The 21915-nt window shown below is 41.5% G+C and overlaps 1 protein-coding gene and 1 long non-coding RNA gene across 2 annotated transcripts in view; one reads left to right on the forward strand and one right to left on the reverse strand.

Moving 5' to 3' along the window:
* Positions 1-10466, reverse strand: part of LOC140479937 (uncharacterized) — a 31520-nt gene extending 21054 nt beyond the window's left edge. The window contains exons 1-2 of the long non-coding RNA XR_011961160.1: positions 10088-10466; positions 3957-4071 (exon numbers count right to left, since the gene is read on the reverse strand). This is a non-coding gene — a long non-coding RNA (uncharacterized lncRNA). The remainder of the gene's footprint in view (positions 1-3956; positions 4072-10087) is intronic.
* Positions 10467-18046: 7580 nt separating this feature from the next.
* Positions 18047-21915, forward strand: part of pomgnt1 (protein O-linked mannose N-acetylglucosaminyltransferase 1 (beta 1,2-)) — a 63401-nt gene continuing 59532 nt past the window's right edge. Inside the window, exon 1 of the mRNA XM_072574349.1 lies at positions 18047-18330. Coding sequence (XP_072430450.1) covers positions 18211-18330 — 120 coding nt within the window. The 5' untranslated portion in view covers positions 18047-18210. The remainder of the gene's footprint in view (positions 18331-21915) is intronic.

The following is a 21915-nucleotide window of genomic DNA, read 5'->3' on the forward strand; positions in this document are numbered from 1 at the left end:
TCAACACCTTAACCTTTAAAAAGGTAAGAAAAAGGTCAAGGTCTTGACTATCCTTTTAACACATTTTGAGGGGGTTTGATCTGGTCCAAAACATCAGACCTTGGTTGTCTTTGTAGTCACAAGAAATCACAGTCCAGTCTATTTGAATAATCTTTGACACCTTTTGGTGTTACATCCTGTTTGTCCCACATTAAGTGTTTAACACCTGCAGTTATTGTCTTTGTACTAGTCCTCTGAAAAATACGGAATTAAGAGTTAAAAACACCTGTAGAATTTTAGGGGTCTGATTGGTCAGTGTAACAGCATTCAAATACATGATTAATTATCAAAGGAAGGTCAACAACCAGTTATGGGAGGAATAGAAGCCTTTTTAGTTATTGGACTTCACTGAGTTGACAAAGAAATGTGTTTAATCAGTGGAACCCTGTATCACTAGGGAGCCTACAATCCCCACAAAGCAATGTCCTTTCACTGTTTGTTTGTCTCCAACAAGAGATAATGACATATGTTCAGCTCTCTTGGAATACTGAGCTTCATTGACCTTCCTTATGTAAGTACAGATGGCAGACTGGGAAATATTTCAAATATCACCTGCTCCAGTCTGGAAGGAAACTAATGCATAAATATTCACAGACACGGTCACCTTCAAAGTAATTGGCAAAGCTGTTTACCCTGTGCTCAGAAGGTTTCTGTAAGAATTTGACACTGTTCCTTGATAAGCTTTGGGTAGGAGAATTTTGCCTCCAATTGAGACACCTCCTCTTCCCTTTCCCAGCAACTAGTCCTACACTGTTGTTTGAGTGAATGCAAATACTGGCACCCAAGTCTAGAAGCAAGTGGTTTGTGCAGAATGAGGAGTGTCATAATAGCCACAACAGCTTCAAAACTATGTTAGATGTGGAAGTGACTCAGAATCTCTACAGTGTGGAGACAGGCCATTTGGCCCAATAAGTCCACACCAAATCTCCAAAGAGCATCCCACCCAGAGTTACCCCCCGCACTCTGTTCTTTCGAAGTACAGGGTTACAGGGACAAAGAAAGAACAAAGAACATTACAGCACAGGAACACGCCCTCCAAGCCTGCACCGATCCATATCCTCTATCTAAATCTGCCATCTGTTTTCGAAGGATCTGTATCCCTTTGCTCCCTACCCATTCTTGTACCTGGCTAGATAAATCTTAAATGACGCTGCTGTTCTCCCCGTCTACCACCTCTACTGGCAACATATTCCAGGCACCCATCACCCTCTGCATAAAGAACTTTCCATGTATATCTCCCCTAAAATTTTCCCCTCTCACTTTGAACTCCTAACCCCTAGTAATTGAGTCCTCCACTCCCGGAAAAAAAGTTTCTTGCTATCCACTCTGTCTAAACCTCAATTTTGTAGGCCTCAAGTCAGGTCCCCCCTCAATCACCTTCTTTTCAATGAAGATTTCCCATGGCTAATCCACCTAACCTACACAATCCTGGACATTATGGGCATTTTAGTATGGCCAATCCACCCAAACTGCACATCTTTGGACTGTGGGATGAAACTGAAGCACCTGGTGGAAACCCATGAAGACATGGGGAAAATGTGTAAACTCCACACAGGCAAACAGAGGTCTGACGCTGGTATTGAACCTGGGTCGCTGGTGCTGTGAGGCAGTAGTGCTAACCACAGAGCCCCCGTATCTTATCTATTCAGAATTGATAAATTCAAGACAATGACTTAACTTTCTTCTCTTCCCAGAAAGAATTCTCAGTAACTAAATCAGATATTATGCTAAGCCACAAGTATAACTACTGACAGTGGAAGAGAGATTCCAAACCATTCAATATGTTTAACGGAAATGTTTACATGCTTCAGCATAAACCTACGGGCAGATTCAGAATCTGTTTACATGGATCAAAGAGGTGATACACAAACTCGATGGAGGATGGAAGCCACCACTAAGAAAGAAAACCAATGTGCAATGATTCAAGATACTGTCAGGAAGCCTTTGTCAGAGATTCAAGAAAATTCAAAGAAGCAATTGTTTGTATCAGCAGGGAAAATGTCCTGTCAAGGATATTCAATCAAATATAGGTCCTCCAGTTTAAAAGGGACTTTTTGACCTAAAAAAAAAACTATCAAGAAGAGAATCAAAGACAACCATCTTCTATCCAGCAAACTGTCAGTCTTCCCTGTATAAAGAGAATGCATTCCAGGACAATAGTAAAACCAAAGACTTAGGAGGGAGATAGCATTGTAGTAAGTGTAATTTTACATGCAAGCATATAATATTAATAATGACAGAAAAATAGATTGAGACAAAGTGTTTGTGGGTCTGAACAGGTTAATATAGAGGATGCCATAAGCATCACTCACTATAATAATGCCTTATGGACTTGTGGGCAGGGCAACTTAGAATCCTGAAGGACAGAGACACCGAATATTTGATCCTCCCCAAAAGTATCTATAACAATATCCATCATGTCAGTGTGACCTGCAGCTAGCTGCTAACATGCAATAAATTGTGAACAAAAACACTGGGGTATTTGTGCACAAATCACAAAGCTAGCACATAGTTATAGCAGGTCATCAGGAAGGCTAATGAAATGTTGGCTCTTATTTCAAAGGGGGTTCGAATGAAAGAATAGGGAAGTCTTACTGCAACTGTACAAGATGTTAATGAGAGCACATCAGGAGTAAGAGAGCAGTTCTGGTCCCTTATTTACAGAAGGGTATCATTTACTTGGAGACAGTTCAGAAAAGAGCTGAAAATGTGTTGCTGGAAAAGCATAGCAGGTCAGGCAGCATCCAAGGAGCAGGAGAATCGATGTTTCTGGCATGAGCCCTTCTTCAGGAATCCTGCCCGAAACGTCGATTCTCCTGCTCCTTGGATGCTGCCTGACCTGCTGCGCTTTTCCAGCAACACATTTTCAGCTCTGATCTCCAGCATCTGCAGTCCTGACCTTCTCCTAGACAGTTCAGAAAAGGTTCACTTAAGTTGATCTCTGGTATGAAGGGACTGTCTTATGAGCACCAACTAAACAGTTTAGGACACTACTCACTGAAGTCTAGAAGAATGAGAAGTGATCTCATTGAAACATATAGGATTCTTAAGGGGCTTGGCAGGTAAAGGTTGGGAGGATGGTTCCCCTGATGAGAGAGCCTAGGACCAGAGGTCATAGTCTCAGAGGAAAGAATTTAAGAATGAGATGAGGAGGTATACTTCAGAGGGCTCTGAGCCTTTGGAAAGCCTCACATCAGAGAGTCCTTCTGTATATTTAAGACTGAGATAGATGGATTCTTGATCAGTCGGGGAACCGTGGTTACAGGGAAAATTGGGTGTGAGGAAAGTTGGATCAGCCATGATCCTATTGAATGGTAGAGCAGGGTGGTGGGGCCGAGCGGTCTACTCCATTTTCTATTTCTAATGGAACTTAAAAACATTGGTGGATTTGTGAAAAAGTACCTTAGTGGCAGAAACCCTTGCTCTTGGTAAGATGATAGATTTGGCATCTTCCCATGTAAAAATATTGGAAGAAATTTGGAAAACAGATTGAATGGTAATAGCCACTAAGAGCTATATCATTAGCAAGAGACAATGGGATAATGCACACCCAATGATGTGTGTGAATGTAAAAAAGACTGAGAATCAATATTGCAGGCTTAAAATAGAAGCTGGAAAATTGAGAAATCTCCAAACTAAATTGGGTGGTAGCCGCAGTCAACCATCTGATCATTTTACAAAAGCAGCAAGTTCTAAGAAACTGTTGAACAAACAACCCTTGGAAATTTAATGTGCAAAGAACAACTAACATTTGCTACAGATATAGTTACTATGAACCATAATGGGGTCCACCAGCTCCCATATTATGCAGGTACAACACGTTGCCTGACCCTACAACTTCATTTGATTTACTTAATTCTTTTTTAAAAATTCTACTCATTTTGGTTTTTAAATCTGTAAATATTTATTCTACTTACCTTAAGTCGGAAAGTAAATTACAGATAGTCCAATTAGCAGGTAATACTAATGAACTGACAGCTTTTCCGTGTTGTCACTCAGTGCTGAACCCCTGACTCTGCACTTCAATGTATCCTGTTGAAAGACGTTGAGGAATTGTAACAAGGTCAGCCAGGTGGATCTCAGAATGAGTTCCCTGATTGGACCAGATTAATACCCCAATCAGTAAGCCTTGGCTGACAGATTAAATAGGAATTTCAGCCATTCTGACACTGTGAGCTGGCTCTGAGGGAGCTAAACCAGTGACAAGGATCTTCCATCTGTTAATAAAGGATTACTTGGCAATAGGATACCAGTCCCTGTCGAGTTAATTCACTTACAAACTATGAAACAAAAAAAAGCACCTCTTCCCATCTGCACCAACTTCCCCTGTTGCTCTAAAATTCCTGAAATATATACTCATTCAGGCTGTGCCTCACTCTGCATGTGATCTCTCCTTCCTGATCATGCAAAGCTAACCGATTACTACCTAATTTGAGTTCCTTTCCCACAAAAGAAAAAATATATAATCTTCTGCACTTGAGAACACAGAACTTTACAGAAGTAGCATCACTAAAAACAATTACTTTTCATATTCCTGGCATCTCCCAGTGATGACAACTTCAAAACACAATACTCCCTTTTAAAATGTTTCAAAAATTTTGTTAGCCTGAATAATATCTTCCATCTTGGGACTGTTCATGGTTGTACTTAAATCTAGTACTTTAACACTGGCCTCTGGCAGTTCCTACTCAAGCTGGGGACTGATCACTTATTACTAATGGAACTTTAGGCTTCCTACCAAAAACTAATGACACAGTCTTTAACCTTCAACTAGCTGCCACAAAAATTCTTAGGTACAACCCACACTGAAGCAGATGAGAAGTTACAGTTTGGCTGATCTGCCAAAATTGTGAATCATCTCATTTTAAAAGAGCATGGTTTCTCATACTCCATTCCTAAAGGGGCTTTTTGCTGCTGTTCATATGTACACACAAACCTTTAAATTCATTGATAGCATACTTCTCCACATCCCCGCCCCCCCAAAAAATTAGACATTTTGTTGATGGTCCAAGTCCAGTACTTATCCACTTTTCTGCCCCCTTATTCCCAATTATCTTCTTATCTTTACTATGTATTATTGGGCTAGGGTTATGGTTAGACTGAAGAAAACTACTCATCAAATCAACAACACAAAATTGAAATGATGTTTACTTCATTCCATACCTTTAAATTATCTCATTGAAATTTCTTGCTATGGGCAGACTTACCATTGGCCATGGGTCAAGAGTGTAGTGCTGGAAAAGCTTAGCAGATCAGGCAGCATCTGAGGAGCAGGAGAATTGACGTTTTGGGCATAAGCCCTTCATCGGGAATGAGGCTGTGAGCTGAGGGGGGTGGGGAGGTAGCTGAGAGTACGATAGGTAGATGGAGGTGGTGATAATGGTGATAGGTTGGAGAGGATAGTGGACCGAATCGGTGGGAAGGAAGATGGACTGGTAGAACAGTGCCAAATTGGAAGCTTCGAACTGGGATAAGGTGGGGAGAGAGGAAATAAGGAAACTGGTAAAATCCACATTGATACCGTGGGTTGGTGGGTCCTGAGGCGGAAGATGAGGTGTTCTTCCTCCAAGCATCAGGTGGTTTGGGATTGGCATCAGAGGAGACCCAGGACCCACATGTCCTCGGTGGAGTGGGAGGGAGACTTGTCCCAGAGATGTTCTCTGAAGCACTCTGCGATGGGTGTCCTGTCTCCCCAAAGTAGGCCATGTTGGCCATGTTGATGATCTTCAATATTTCTTACAAAGCTCACATCTACCACATTTTTGTTCTTTGAGTTGTTTGCACTTCTAAACACTTATTCCTGCAATCTTTATGAAACGTTCTGATGTTAGAGATGGATCTGCAAATGGTTTGTGTAATTTTAGCACATTTGACTTTGTCTTTCAGATTTCTAAACTGTATATTCCACTCACCGTAGACAGAGTCATAGAGAGTCATAGAGATGTACAGCACAGAAACAGACCCTTCAGTCCAACCTGTCCATGCCGACCAGATATCCCAACCCAGTCTAGTCCCACCTGCCAGTACCCGGCCCATATCCCTCCAAACCCTTCCTATTCATATACCCATTCAAATGCCTCTTAAATGTTGTAATTGTACCAGCTTCCACCACTTCCTCTGGCAGCTCATTCCATACACGTGCCACTCTCTATGTGAAAAGGTTGCCCCTTAGGTCCCTTTTATATCTTTCCCCTCTCATCCTAAACCTAAGCTGTCTAGTTCTGGACTCTCCAACCCCAGGGAAAAGACTTTGTCTAATTATCCTATCGTGACCCTCATAATTTTGTAAACCTCTATAAGGTCACCCCTCAACCTCCGACGCTCCAGGGAAAACAGCCCCAGCCTGTTTAGCCTCTCCCAAAGCTCAGATCCTCCAACCCTGGCAACATCCTTGTAAATCTTTTCTGAACCCTTTCAAGTTTCACAACAACTTTCTGATAGGAAGGAGACCAGAATTGCATGCGATATTTCAACAGTGACCTAACCAATGTCTTGTACAGCCGCAACATGATCTCCCAACTCCTGTACTCAATACTCTGACCAATAAAAGAAAGCTTACCAAACGCCTTCCTCACTATCCTACCTATCTGCGACTCAATTTTCAAGGAGCTATGAACCTGCACTCCAAGGTCTCTTTGTTCAGCAACACTCCCTAGGACCTTACCATTAAGTGTGCTAAGATTTGATTTCCCAAAATGCATCACCTCTTATTTATCTGAATTAAACTCCATTTGCCACTTCACAGCCCATTGGTCCATCTGGTCAAAATCCTGTTGTAAACAGCGGTAACCCTCTTCGCTGTCCACTACAGCTCCAATTTTGGTGTCATCTGCAAACTTACTAACTGTACCTCTTATGCTCGCATCCAAATCATTTATGTAAATGACAAAAAGTAGAGGACCCAGCAGTGATCCTTGTGGCACTCCACTGGTCACAGGCCTCCAGTCTGAAAATCAACCCTCCACCACCACCCTCTGTCTTCTACCTTTGAGCCAGTTCTGTATCCAAATGGCTAGTTCTCCCTGTATTCCATTAGATCTAACCTTGCTAAATCAGTCTCCCATGAGGAACCTTGTTGAATGCCTTACTGAAGTCCATATAGATCACATCTTCCACTCTGCCCTCGTCAATCCTCTTTGTTATTTCCTCAAAAAACTCTGTCAAGAGACATGATTTCCCACGCACAAAGCCATGTTGACTATCCCTAAGCAGTCCTTGCCTTTCCAAATACATGTACATCCTGTCCCTCAGGATTCCCTCCAACAACTTGCCCACCACTGACATCAAGCTCACTGGTCAGGCTCACCGGTCTATAGTTCCCTGGCTTGTCATTACTGCCCTTCGTAAACAGTGGCACCACGTTTGCCAACCTCCAGACTTCCGGCACCTCACCTGTGACTATTGATGATACAAATATCTCAGCAAGAGGCCCAGCAATCATTTTTCTAGCTTCCCACAGAGTTCTAGGGTACACCTGATCAGGTCCTGGGATTTATCCACCTTTTACCGTTTCAAGACATCCAGCACTTCCTCCTCTGCAATTTGGACATTTTGCAAGGTGTCACCATCTATTTCCCTACAGTCTATATCTTCTATATCCTTTTCCACAGTAAATACTGATGCAAAATACTCATTTAGTATCTCCCCCACTTTCTGCGGCTCCACACAAAGGCCGCCTTGCTGATCTTTGACGGGCCGTGTTTTCTCCCTCGTTACCTTTTTGTCCTTACCATATTTGTAAAAACCCTTTGGATTCTCCTTAATTCTATTTGCCAAAGCTATCCCATGTCCCCTTTTTGCTCTCCTGATTTCCCTCTTAAGTATACTTCTACTGCCTTTATACTCTAAGGATTCACTCGATCTATCCTGTCTGTACCTTACATATGCTTCCTTCCTTTTCTTAACCAAACTCTCAATTTCTTTAGTCATCCAGCATTCCCTATACCTACCAGCCTTTCCTTTCTCCCTAACAGGAATATACTTTCTCTGGATTCTCATTCTCTCATTTCTGAAGGCTTCACCTTTTCCAGCCATCCCTTTACCTGTGAACATTTGCCCTCATTCAGGTTTTGAAAGTTCTTGCCTAATACCGTCAAAATTGGCCTTTCTCCAATTTAGAACTTCAACTTTTAGCTCTGGTCTATACTTTCCATCACTATTTTAAATCTAATAGAATTATGGTCGGAGGCCCCAAAGTGCTCCCCCATTGACACCTCAGTCACCTGCCCTGCCTTATTTCCCAAGAGTAAGTCAAGTTTTGCATCTTCTCTAGTAGGTACATCTACATACTGAATCAGAAAATTTTCTTGTACACGCTTAACAAATTCCTCTCCATCTAAACCCTTAACACTATGGCAGTCCCAGTCTATGTTTGGAAAGTTAAAATCCCCTACCATAACTACCCTATTATTCTTACAGATAGCTGAGATCTCCTTACAAATTTGTTTATCAATTTCCTTGTGACTATTAGGGGGTCTATAATACAATCTCAATAAGGTGATCATCCCTTTCTTATTTCTCAGCTCCACCCAAATAACTTCCCTGGGTGTATTTCCAGGAATATCCTCCCTCAGCACAGCTGTAATGCTATCCCTTATCAAAAATGCCACTCCTCCTCCTCTCTTGCCTCCCTTTCTCTCCTTGTATCTTCAAACATTAAGCTGCCAGTCCTGCCCATTCCTGAGCCATGTTTCTGTAATTACTATGATATCCCAGTCCCATGTTCCTAACCATGCCCTGAGTTCATCTGCCTTCCCTGTTAGTCCCCTTGCATTGAAATAAATGCAATTTAATTTATTAGTCCTACCTTGTCCCTGCCTGTCCTGACTGTTTGACTCGCTTCTGTTCTCAACTGTATCAGTGTCAGATTGACCTCTTACCTCACTATCTCCCTGGGTCCCACTCCCCACCTTACTAGTTTAAATCCTCCCAAGCAGTTCTCACAAATTTCCTTGCCAGTATATTAGTCCCCTTCCAATTTAAGTGCAACCTGTCCTTCTTGTCACTTTTACCCCAAAAGAGATTCCAATGATTAAAAATGTGAATCCTTCTCCCATACACCAGCTCCTCAGCCATGCATTCATCTGCTCTATCCTCCTATTCTTGCCCTCACTAGCACATTGCAGCGGGAATAATCCAGATATTACTACTCTTGAGGACCTCTTTTTTAAATTCCTGACTAATTCTGTGTAATCTCCCTTCAGACTCTCAATCTTTGTCCTTCCTATATTGTTGGTTCCAATGTGAATAATGACCTCTTGCTGGCCCCTCTCCCCCGTGAGAATATTCTGCACCCGCTCTGAGACATCCTTAATCCTGGCACCAGGGAAGCAACACACCATTCTGATTTTTTGCTGCTGGGCACAGAAACGTCTGTCTGCACCTCGGACTAGAGAATTCCCTAACACAATTGATCTCTTGGAACCCAACGTAGCCCTCGTTGCAATACAGCCAGTCTCAATGCCAGAAACTTGGCTGTTCGTGCTAAGTTCCCCTGAGAATCCATTCCCCCCTACATTTTCCAAAATAGCACACCTGTTTGAAATGGGTATAGCCACAAAGGATTCCTGCACTTGCTGCCTACCTCTCTTACCTTTCCTGGAGTTAACCCATCTACGTGACTGTATCTGAGACTTTCCCCCCTTCCTATAACTGCCATCCATCACATACCGTTGCTGTTGCAAGTTCCTCATTGCTTCTAACTGTCTCTCCAACTGATCCATTTGATCTGATAAATGCTGTTGGTTACGAATCTTACGGCAGAAATAATCCACAGTAACCCTTAAACTCTCTTTAAACTCCCATATCTGACAAGAAGCACATATCACTAAAGGCCATTTCTGCTCCTTCACAATTTACAGATCCAGGAAATAACACTGCCTTATTCCTCTACAAACACTGCCCAGGTTAAATTAATAGTTAGGGCTTATATTTTAGGTTTAATCAAGAGACATAGCTCCAAAAACATATAATCAAGAAAGAACCCACTCTACTCAACTCACTACTGCAGACTTTCTGTCGGTCACACTTAAAACAACAATACACTTACCTGCTTCTGTGCTGTGAACTTCACTCAAGATCAGTTGTGAATTTCACTGTTTGTTAATGTTCCCAGATGCACTCCAATGTCCAGTGATACGTGAATTCAAACAGCAAAGGCAGTATGGGTTTCTTTCTTTCTTTCTTTCTTTCTTTCTCTCTCTCTCTCTCTCTCTCTCTCTCTCTCCTGCACTGGCCTCACCATGTGCTTCCTTTGTCTGTTGTTCTTCCTTTCAAAACTGCTGTTGTTTTGACTTTATTTTTCCAAAGTTCCAAAACAATGCAACAGCATATAAAACAGTAATTGCTGCTCCTGGAATTTGAGGAAATCACCTCCAGCACCTAAAATACCTCAACAAAGGAGCAGCTGTTACAGCCAGACATTTTCCCCTTCCTCCATCTTAGATTACCCAGAATCCATATCTTCTATTAGTTATAGTTCTCCTTGTCCTGAAACAGATTCACCAGTCTCCTGATATTATATCCTCCATTTTCTGTCGTATCAGTGATTGTGCAGTATACATTTATTCCCAAATTTAACTTCTGCCAAAACCATAAATCTGTCCATATTTAATACTTTGTCACTGTCTAATAAGTGACATACCAACACAAAGTGGAGAATTTTCAAATAAAATTTCTGCAGGCCTTGCATTCAATCTACCAAATTCCATTAATTCCACTTCCATGGTATTATTTAAATCTAAGTTTGTTGAAATTTGACCAGACCTCATAAGAGTCAATAAATCATCTTTGATAAATTTTAATCTATGAAAGATTACAATCTATCCAAACCTTCAGCCATGTTCAAGTCATCAGGCTTCAACTCCTAGAAATTTTGTTTTTATCTTATTTCTGTAGGGTAACAAATGCATGAAGGTCATACCTCATCTCCTGTTTGGTAAAGTAACTGAAATCTATATTGCAACTTCATTGTTTCTCTGATCATAAAACTTATTTTCAGAAAACATGGGTTTGTAATTATACCCTGAAATTCTCTCTTTTGAATCAACCATCCTCTACTACCAGTGGTGTACACTAGAAGATAATTACTTTAAAGTATCCATGTCCACATTTTAAATGAGGGATTTATTTCCGTTAACTACAATCCATAAAACACACACTCCACTGATTACTAGCTCCCATATTCACAGAACTCATTTTCACCAACTTAACCTTTAATTAATGTCTAACACTTGTTTCATTAGGTCTCATGCATCCCTTCAGATTTTAGATGATAACAATGCTGTCCTATCACAGAAACCATTTTGGGAGGCAAAAACATACTCATAGCCCTGAAAAACAAAGCACCAAGAAACTGGATTGTGCAGCTAACATATTTGTCTCACAATTCTTTGAGAATTTTTTTTTAAAAAAAGTACTATTACAAAATCCATACTAAGCCTAACTTTAATTTACATATGCATCATTTGATCAGATTTGTGACAAAATGCAAACTATGCAATTTTACTGTAAATTAAACTACAAAGAAAATTGCTATTCCCAACAATATTAGCTTGCTGCCATCTAGTGGTCATTTGCTCTTGAACACTCACTCTGGAGAACATTTATATTATACTGGATTAGTGGTGCTGGAAGAGCACAGCAGTTCAGGCAGCATCCAACGAGCAGCGAAATTTGTGCTCTTCCAGCACCACTAATCCAGTATTTGATTTTCAGCATCTGCAGTCATTGTTTTTACCAACATTTATATTATATTTTAGTCAATGTTGTCAGATCTAGTATATGTAAGAGACGGTTGATTGGAAATCAGGAGCTTGCAGTTAACAAAACTAGTTCTAATGTTACACAATAAAAACTGATGAGCCAGAAAGACCAAAAGAGTAAGAGAGGGATTAACCAGAGGTAGCATGGACAAAATTCCCAGAAACAATAAAAAGGACAAGACATTGTGACAGTGAAGCAGATTGAAAGGAAAAATAAGTATCCAAAACATCAAGATAACTCTCCAACTGCTGGAGAGCAAGTTATCTACTCCTCACAATCATACCTCTTGTTGCTAATTAAAAGACTAGAAACTTCTTACTGTAAAGAAGAGTATTCCACGAACAAAGAGACGTGACTTTTGCGATACATCCAGACAAAGATGACTCTACATCTCCTGCTGTAAAATCCTTTATTAGTTCTTACACTGCAATTGCCAACATGTTGATCTTTCATTACTATCCCAATCCTTATATCCATATATTCTCCATATTCAGCAGTTCATAATCATATATTTCAAGACAGTTTCTTCTATGACTTACATCCTGGTAACAAATCTTTCACAATGACAACCAGAAACAATAGTATCCAACCTGTATCATTTATTTACTGCCTCCACACTTCTTCAAAGTGCAGCTTATTGGGAGGAGAAAATATAGTATCACATGGAGGTCATCAATCAATTGCCATGACAATGGTGGTTTCTCCATTTTTGTTGTGTCTATCGATTCTACCAACCCTTCCACATCTTCAGCAGCTGCTTTTACGCTTAATCGAGTATTCAGGCACAAATCTTTTTTCTGCCCCACAGCATCATCATCTTACAAGTGCCCTACACAAAATGTACTTGGCAAATTAACGAGAGGAGGAGGGTAACTTATTTAGATTAGATTCCCCACAGTGTGGAAACAGGCCCTTCGGCCCAACCGGTCCACACCAACTGTCCGAAGAGTAACCCACCCAGACTCAAATCCCTCTGACTAATTGACATAACATTATGGCAATTTAGCATGGCCAATTCACCTGACCTGCACATCTTTGGACTGTGGGAGGAAACCGGAGCAAACCCATGTAGACACAGGGAGAATGTGCAAAATCCACACAGTCACCCAAGGCTGGAATGGAAGCTGGGACCCTGGTGCTATGAGGTAGCAGTGCTAACCACTGAGCCACCATGCCACCCCAAGTAAATGTGATCTTATAAAGCTGCAGACTATACTGCCTTAGGAATTTCCAATTTTGTCATCAATTAGGCATTGGTTTCCTTTGGTATTTTTCATGTCTCCCATGAGATTACAAGGATGGGGTGGGTCATTGCTATTTATTATAGGCAAAAGTGAGGACTGCAGATGCTGGAAACCAGAGTTTAGATTAAAGTGGTGCTGGAAAAGCACAGCAGGTCAGGCAGCATCTGAGGAGAAGGAAAATCGAGTTGCATTCACCATTCCTGATGAAGGGCTTTTGCCCAAAACGTCAATTTTCCTGCTCCTCGGATGCTACCTGACCTGCTGTGCTTTTCCAGCACCACGCTAATCTAAACACTATGTATTATAGGCAGGCCCGATGATTACTCTCCTGTTAATTCATCTCCTGAGATATTAACTTCACTTCATTTGCATAGAAAGACAGGTTTTTTTTGAAAAAAGGCATACATGCACATAAATACTGCCTTCCACAATCTTAGGATGTCTCAAAGCTATTTAAAGCCAATGGAATATTTTGAAGCTTTAATATCCATTGATATGTAGGAGCAGATGTAGGCAACCTGCATGCAATATGTCAATCTTTCCATACTATAATCTCTTAATTCTGGTACAATAATATATAATGTTTATTTCACTTTCTCCACCGCTTTATGTCTTTTTACATAATGTAGTTAGCAAATTACAAGTGCTGTGTTACCAAGGTTCTTTATAAGTTCAATATGACTATGCAACTTTTGAACACCTGAAAATAACTGTGGGCTTTTTTTTTGCATTTTTATGATTACATTGCTTTTCCATAAGACCGTAAGATATAGGAGCAGGATTAGGCCATTTGGCCTATTGAGTCTGCTTACTATTTGTTCATAGCTGTTATGTTTCTAAACACCATTCCCCTGCCTTCTCCCCATAACTCTTGATCTCCTATCTATCTGGATCTTAAATACATTCAAAGACTTTGTCTCCACAGCCTTCTGTGGCAATGAGTTCCACAGATTCACCACTCTCTGGCTAAAGAAATTCCTTTTTATCTCAGTTCTTAAAGATCATTCCCCTCACTGTGACGGGGCTCTGCCCATGGGTCCTAGTCACTCTTATTAGTGGAAACATCTTCTCTGTGCCCACTGTGTCGAGCCCTCTCAGTATTGGCGAAGTGTTAATCAGATCCCCCCTCATCCTTCCAAATTCCATCGAGTACAGGCACAGAGTCCTCAACTGTTTCTCATGATAAGCCTTTCATCCCCGGATGATTCTTGTAAACCTCCTCTGGACCCTCTCCAACACATCAATTTGTGGAGTGTCTACAAGATGGTTTTATGGAGCAGCTTGTGGTGGAGCCCACTAGCGAATGGGCAATACTGGCTTTAGTGTTGTTTAATGAGTCAGGCTTGATAAGGGAGCTTGAGGCGGCACGGTGGCACAGTGGTTAGCACTGCTGCCTCACAGCGCCAGAGACCTGGGTTCAATTCCCGACTCGGGCGACTGACTGTGTGGAGTTTGCACATTCTCCCTGTGTCTGCGTGGGTTTCCTCCGGGTGCTCCGGTTTCCTCCCACAGTCCAAAGATGTGCAGGTTAGGTGAATTGGTCATGCTAAATTGCCCGTAGTGTTAGGTAAAGGGGTAAATGTTGGGGAATGGGTGGGTTGCGCTCCGGCGGGTCGGTGTGGACTTGTTGGGCCGAAGGGCCTGTTTCCACACTGTAAGTAATCTAAAAAAAAAAGGTGAAGGAACCCTTAGGAGGCAGTGATCATAATATGATTGAATTTACTCTGTAATTTGAGAGGGAGAAGATAGAATCAGAGGTAATGGTATTATAGCTGAATAAAGTCAACTATAGAGGCATAAGGGAGGAGCTGGGAAGAATTGACTAGGAGAGGAGCCTATCAGGAAAGGCAATGGCAGGAGTTTCTGTGAGTAATTCAGGAGACACAGCAGAGATTCACCCTGAGGAAAAAGAAGCACGGGTATAGAGAGGATGAGGCAACCATAGCTGACAAGTGAAGTCAGGGACAGCATAAAAGCAAAAGAGAAAGCATATAATGTGGTAAAGGGCAGTGGGAAACTAGAGGATTGGGCAAAGACCAACAATAAAAAGAAATAAGGAAGGAGAAGATTAAATATGAGGGTACACTAGCCAGTAATACAAAGGAAGACTGAAAGAGTTGCTTTTGATATATAAAAAAGCAAAAGAGAGGCAAAAGTGGACATTGGACCACTGGAGAATGATGCTAGAGAGATAGTAGTGGAAACAAGGAAATGGCTGAGGAACTGAATAATTACTTCATGTCAGTTTTCATGGTGGAAGACACGAGTAATATCTCAAAAATTCAAGAGAGTGAGGGGGAACAGCTGAGTATGGTGGCCATCACCAAGGAGAAGATGCAAGAAAAACTGAATGGCCTGAAGATGGATAAATTACCTGGACCAGATGGACTACACCCCAGAGTTATAAGGGAGATAGCTTAAGCGATAGTGGAGGCATTAGTGAAGACTTTTCAGGAATCGCTAGAGTCAGGGAGGATCCCAGAGGACTGGAAAATCGCTAACATGACACCCCTGTTTTAAAAGGGACTAAGGCAAACAGAGACAGAAAATTAAGGACTGATTCGCTGAACCTCAGTTGTAGGTAAGATACTGAAATCCATTGTGAAGGATGAGATTTCTGAATACTTGGAAGTTTATGGTAAAATAAGGCAAAGTCAGCATAATTTCATCAAGGGAGGTCATGCTTGACAAATCTGCTAGAATTCTTTGAGGAAATAATGAGCTTATTAACTAAAGAGAGCCAATGGATGTTATCTATCTGGACTTCAAGAAGGCCTTTGACAAGGTGCTGCACAGGAGGTGCCTGAGCAAGATATGTGTGGTAGAGGCAAGGTGCTAGTATGGATAGAAGCTTAGCTGTCTGGCAGAAAGCAGAGTGGGGATAAAAGAGTCTTGTTATTGCAGCTGGTGTCAAATGGTGTTCCACAAGGCTCGGTGTTAGGACAACAACTTCTCAGTTTATACATTAACAATCTAGTTATAGGAACTGAGGGCATTCTGGCTAAGCTTGCAGATGATACAAAGATAGGTAGAGTGACAGGTGGAATTGAGGAGGCTGCAGAAGGGTTTATAAAGCCTTAGGAGAGTGGGCAAAGAAGTGGCAGATGGTGTACAATGTGGGAAATTGTGAGGTCATGCACTTTGGTAGGAAGAATAGAGGCATGAACTATTTTATGAAAGAGGAGAAAATTCAGAAATCTAAACTGCAAAGAGACTCGTGAGTTCTATTCCGGGATTCTCTCAAGGTAAATTTGTAGGTTAAGTAAATAGTTAGCAAGGCAAATGCAATGATGGCATTTATTTGGAGAGGATTTGAACATAAAAGTAGAGATGTACTTCTGAGGCTCTGTAAGGTTCTAGTCAGACCATATTTGGAGAATTGTGCACAGTTGTGTGACCCATATCTCAAGAAAGATATAATGGCCCTGGAGCGAGTTCAGAGGAGATTCATGAGAATGGTCCTGGGAATGAAAAGCTTAACATATGAGGAAAGTTTGAGGCCTCTGGGTCTATACTTGATGGAGTTTAGAAGGATGAGGGGGATCTAATTGAAACTTACAGAATACTGAATGGTCTGGACAGAATTGATGTTGGGAAGATGTTTCCATTAGTAGGAGAGACTAGGACCAGATGGCACAGTCTTAGAGTAAAGGGACGATCTTTTAGAATGGAGATAAGGAGGAATTTATTCAGCCAGAGAGTGGGTGAATCTATGGAATTCATTGCCACGGAAAACTGTGGAGGCTAGGTCATTGAGTGTATTTAAGATTGAAATAGATAAGTTCTTGATTGTCAACGGGATATGGGGAGAAAGTGGAAGAATAGGGTTAAGAAACCTATCAGCCATAATTGAATGCAGAGCAGACTTGATAGGCTGAATGGCCTAATTTCTGCTCTTGTGTCTTATGTTCTTATTGTTCCATAGATATGGGGACCAGAACATTTTTACAATTTGTTCACCTCTACCCCCAGATCCCTTTGGCCTTAAACCTCATTCTGTTTCTTCTAAAGATTTATTTTTCCTTCTGAAATGCAATAATTCACATTTATCTGTGTGTAAATGTTAACTTCCTCAACTGCTCAGTATAGGCTTTATAATTTCTTCTTGCCTTACATTGTCGTCTTCCACACTGTTAGCTGTATTCCTCTAGTTTGGTACCCTCTGCAAATTCTGGTTTGGACTTACTTAGTTCTAAATAAAAGATAGCATCTGAACCTTACCCCATCGATGACAGTTCGTGAAGCAAAGTTAGGCTACAGGCAAATTTCAACTGGGAGAAGGCATTGTCTAGCCTACTACATATTGAAAGCCATCAAAATTTTTTTTTAAGAAAAGCTACTAATCTGCTTGTAATGTAATTGTAGAATTTAGAATTTTAATACCATGGATCTCAATGACAGGTCTTGCTCAAAAAAAAATTCACAACAGAATAATACCAGAGGAGGTCTCATAAAAGAACTGGGTTGTGGGGAAACAGAAGGAGAAAGTGAAGAAAATACACGGAGAAAAGTAAGATTTAGTCATAACGTTAATTTAACAAAACATCGACATGTTGTCCCAGTTTTTTCTTCTTCTGAATCATTGATTGCAATAAAGAAACCAGTTAGTTCAGTTTTATGGTGATCGTACAGTTGAGTTAATATAAACCTGAAATATGCAGTGACCTGTATTCTTGTGAACTGCATAGCTAGAAAGGTAAAGAGGGTTCTAAACTAAATAGTGGAAGCAAGAAATCAAATGTGGTAAGATATGGTATATCAAAGAGTTGAAATAAGACAGAAAAATACAAACATGGGAAAGTTAAATCAAAGAATAACAGAAAGGGACAGAGCAAAATAAACTTTGCAATAAAAAAAGTGAGCCAGTCACTCTGACGTCAGAGGGCGCAGAATTCAAGATGGCGCTTGTGAATACGGTCTATCTAGTGACGGGACCCGGAAGTGAAAGCTGGGTTATGGGGAGGGGGGGTAAAAGCTAATGGTCGGTGGGGGGAGGGGTATCCATTCAGGGCCGCAGTCAGAGTCCAAGCCCTGGGGAAGGGGGGGTGATGATCTAAAGAGCAGAATAGACAATAAACGGCGGCGGTCGCGGGGCTGCGGCGTGCCGGGCCGAGGCTGAGAGCCGCCCCGTCCCCATCCCCATCCCCCGGTCCCGGTCCCGGTGATGGACGAGTGGAAGCCGAACCCGCGGGCCAAACCCTTCGTCCCCCGGCGGCACAGGAGCTGGTTCATCGCTTGGAAGTACAGGTTAACGGGGCAGCGGTCAGTGAGGAGGCTGTGCCAGGTGAGGAGGCCTGATGTGGCCCTGGGAGCTCAGTGGGGGGTGGGAGGTCGGTGTTTACTTAGTTGGGGTATGGCATTTACTGCCAAACAGTATAAAAGGTGGGAAAGTATTGCTGCAACTGGACAAGGCATTAGTCAGACTGCATCTGGGGTACTACATTACAGGACGGTTTTGGTCCCCTTTACTTGAGGAAGGATGGAGTTGCATTGGAGGCAGTTCAGAGAAAGTTCACTAGATTGATTCCAAACATGAGAGGTTTGTCTTAGGAAGAGATATTGAGTAGTTTAAACCAAATTTCTCTGGAGTTTAGTAAAATAAGATGCTAAAGGGATTGACAGAGTACACATGGGGAGAATGTTCCCCCTTGTGGGGCAATCTGGATTGAGATGTCAGTTTTAAGGGGTATCGGATTTAAAATACAAGGAGAAGTTACTTCTCTCAAGGGCATGAATCTCTGGAATTTCTTACTGTAGAGTGTGATGGATGCTGGGTCATTGAGTAAACTTAAAGGAGGAGTTAGTCTGATTTTTTTTTAAATTACTAGTGGGTTGAAGGGTTATGGGGAACAGGCAGGAAAGTAGAGTTGAGGCTGAGATGATATGAGAGATGATCATAGTGAATGGCAGTGCAGACATGAGCTGCATTGCTTACTTCTACTCCTAGTGTAGTGTGTGTCAATCCCACATAATTTAATTTGTCTCTTACATGGAACATACAAAATAGAAGCAGGTGTAGGCATCTAATATACAAAGATTTATCTGACTAATGTATAAATTCCTCATGTTATGGTGGGATTTAAACTCGTGCTTGTAAAGCACTAGTAAGGCACTTGCATCTAGCGTCCAGTGACATTAGCATTATGTTACCATCACCTGCTGATTTCAGATTTCACTGTCTGCTTTGGTTTGGATTTGATGTCCTCAGAACATTAAATTGGTATTCTGGATTACTAATCCAATAAATTGCCACTGCCTCCTGTACATGCAAGTACTCCCTCTTTCTCTTTGACCTTTACTATGGTTTATCACAACATCTTTGCCATACACTCTTCCACACTATTGTACTGCTAATTGGTTTTAGACTGCTGTCATCTTGTTCTGTTCTGATCTGTCTACCACTTCCAGAGAATCATTCCATCTGTATTCTCGTGCCCTTTCATCTGGTGCCCCCTAGGATTTTTCCTTGGCCCTTTTCAGTTTCCCTCTTAAAAATATACAAGATCCTGTAAGTCGTAGAATCATAAAGATGTACAGAACAGAAACAGACCTTTCCGTCCGTGCCAACCAGATATCTAACCTAATCTAGTCCAATTTGCCAGCACTTGGCCCATATCCCTCTAATCCGTTCCTATCCATATACCCATTCAGATGCCTTTTAAATGTTGCAATTATACCAACCTCCACTACATCCTCTGGCAGATCATTCCATACACGTACCACCCTCTGCATGAAAGAGTTGCCCCTTAAGTCTCTCTTAAATTTTTCCTCTCTCACCCTAAACCTATGCCTTCCAGTTCTGGACTCCCCCACCCCAGCGAAATGACCTTGTTTACTACCCTATCCATGCCCCTCATCATTTTACAAACCTCTATATCGTCACTCCTCAGCCTCCGACACTCCGGGGAAAACAGCCCCAGGCTATTCAGCCTCCTTTTATAGCCCAAGCCCTCCCACCCTGGCAACATCCTTATAAATCTTGGGTTTGGACAGGATTGATGCTTCCTGTTGTGGAAGAATTTAGAACAAGGGATCACTTTTAAAAATAATGTCTTAAGCATTTAACACTGCTGAGACTGAATTTTTTTGTTCACAGAAGATCAGAAATCTTAGAACTCTCTTCTTGCAAAGTGATGGAAATAGTCTTTGAATATTTTTAAGGAAGAGGTGGATAGATCAAGGGTGAAAGGTTATTGGGTAGCCAGGAATGAGGATTTGAGTTAAAATCAGATTAGCTTAATGATGGAGTAATCTAAAAGGGCAAAATGGATGACTCCGTCTCCTTGTTTGTCTTCATTGTATGTACATGCTGTAGATCCATGCACAGAGTTAGTTTTTGTGTTGCAATCCTGTTGGAGACCATTCATGTTTGAAGAAAAAAATCCAATTATGTGGTAGTTGGCTGTTCAACTATGTTACAAAATTTCATATTTCAAAATAAAATAAACTTTATTGTCTTTAAAAAATCAGCTGATCAAGGAAACATGATTAATTTAATACTATAGCTTATGAAAGTTTATACTACATTTGCAACTTGTGCTACATGTCAGCTGTGACTTGCTTGGTAATATTGTTGCCTCTGATTCCAGGACTTAAGCATAAGTTAACTGCAGACACACCGCACAGTCTTGAAAGAGTACTGCACTGTTGGAGGTTCTGTCTTTTAGATGAAACATTAAGCTTAGGTCCCACATGCCTTGCCAGTTGGTGTAAGAGAGTCTAAAGTGCTATTATGAAGAAGAACAGAAGAGTGTCTCTAGTATTCTGGCCATTATTTTGTTTCTCAAGATCACAAAATACAAATGTTCTATGAGCAATCCTCATCACAAGCCACCACATTACATGATGCTGCCTACTCACTTTTTGGTAGGTTTGCTGCCACCATCCTCTTCCAAGGCAAGGATATGCAGGTTCTGTTTTATTTGGTATAGTCAAACAAAACCACTTGCTAGTTTAATGAGAAGAGGCTCTTGCAATTAGCAACATCTTCATTAAGACATATTAGCAACTAAGTAGAGATTACATTAAGGTAATAATTAAAATATTACAGAGACTATGAGTGCTTAAATTACCCATTTCAGACCTTGCATCTTTATATGACCCCCTTGGGGGGGTTTAAACTAAATTGGCAGGGGGATGGGATCCGGACTTGTAGTCCAGCAAGTAGGCTAGCTGTGTGTCAGGATGTCCAAGACAGTAGGGAGGCTGTGGAGAAGGTAGCACTGACAGGGAATACTTGCGGACACAGAGATGGGCTCAAGTGCATTTACTTCAACGTAAGGAGTATCAGAAATAAGGTGGGTGAACTTAAGGCGTGGATCGGTACCTGGGACTACGATGTTGTGGCCATCACAGAAACGTGGATAGATGAGGGACAGGAATGGCTGTTGGAGGTTCCTGGTTACAGATGTTTCAGTAAGATTAGGAAGGGTGGTAAAAAAGGAGGGGGGGTGGCATTGCTATTAGAAATGGTATAACGGCTGCAGAAAGGCAGTTTGAGGGGGATCTGCCTTTGGAGGTAGTATGGGCTGAAGTCAGAAATAGGAAAGGTGCGGTCACCTTGTTGGGTGTTTACTATAGGCCCCCAAATAGCAGCAGAGATGTGGAGAAACAGATTGGGAAACAGATTTTGGAACGGTGCAGAAGTTACAGGGTCGCAGTCATGGGCGACTTCAACTTCCCAAATATTGATTGGAAGCTCTTTAGATCAAGTAGATTGGATGGGGCGGTGTTTGTGCAGTGTGTCCAGGAAGCTTTTCTAACTCAGTATGTAGATTTTCCAACCAGAGGGGAGGCCATATTGGATTTGGTACTCGGTAATGAACCGGGACAAGTGGTGGGCTTGTTAGTGGGTGAGCATTTTGGTGAT

Source organism: Chiloscyllium punctatum, chromosome 7, assembly GCF_047496795.1.
Source record: "Chiloscyllium punctatum isolate Juve2018m chromosome 7, sChiPun1.3, whole genome shotgun sequence".
NCBI lineage: Eukaryota > Metazoa > Chordata > Chondrichthyes > Orectolobiformes > Hemiscylliidae > Chiloscyllium > Chiloscyllium punctatum.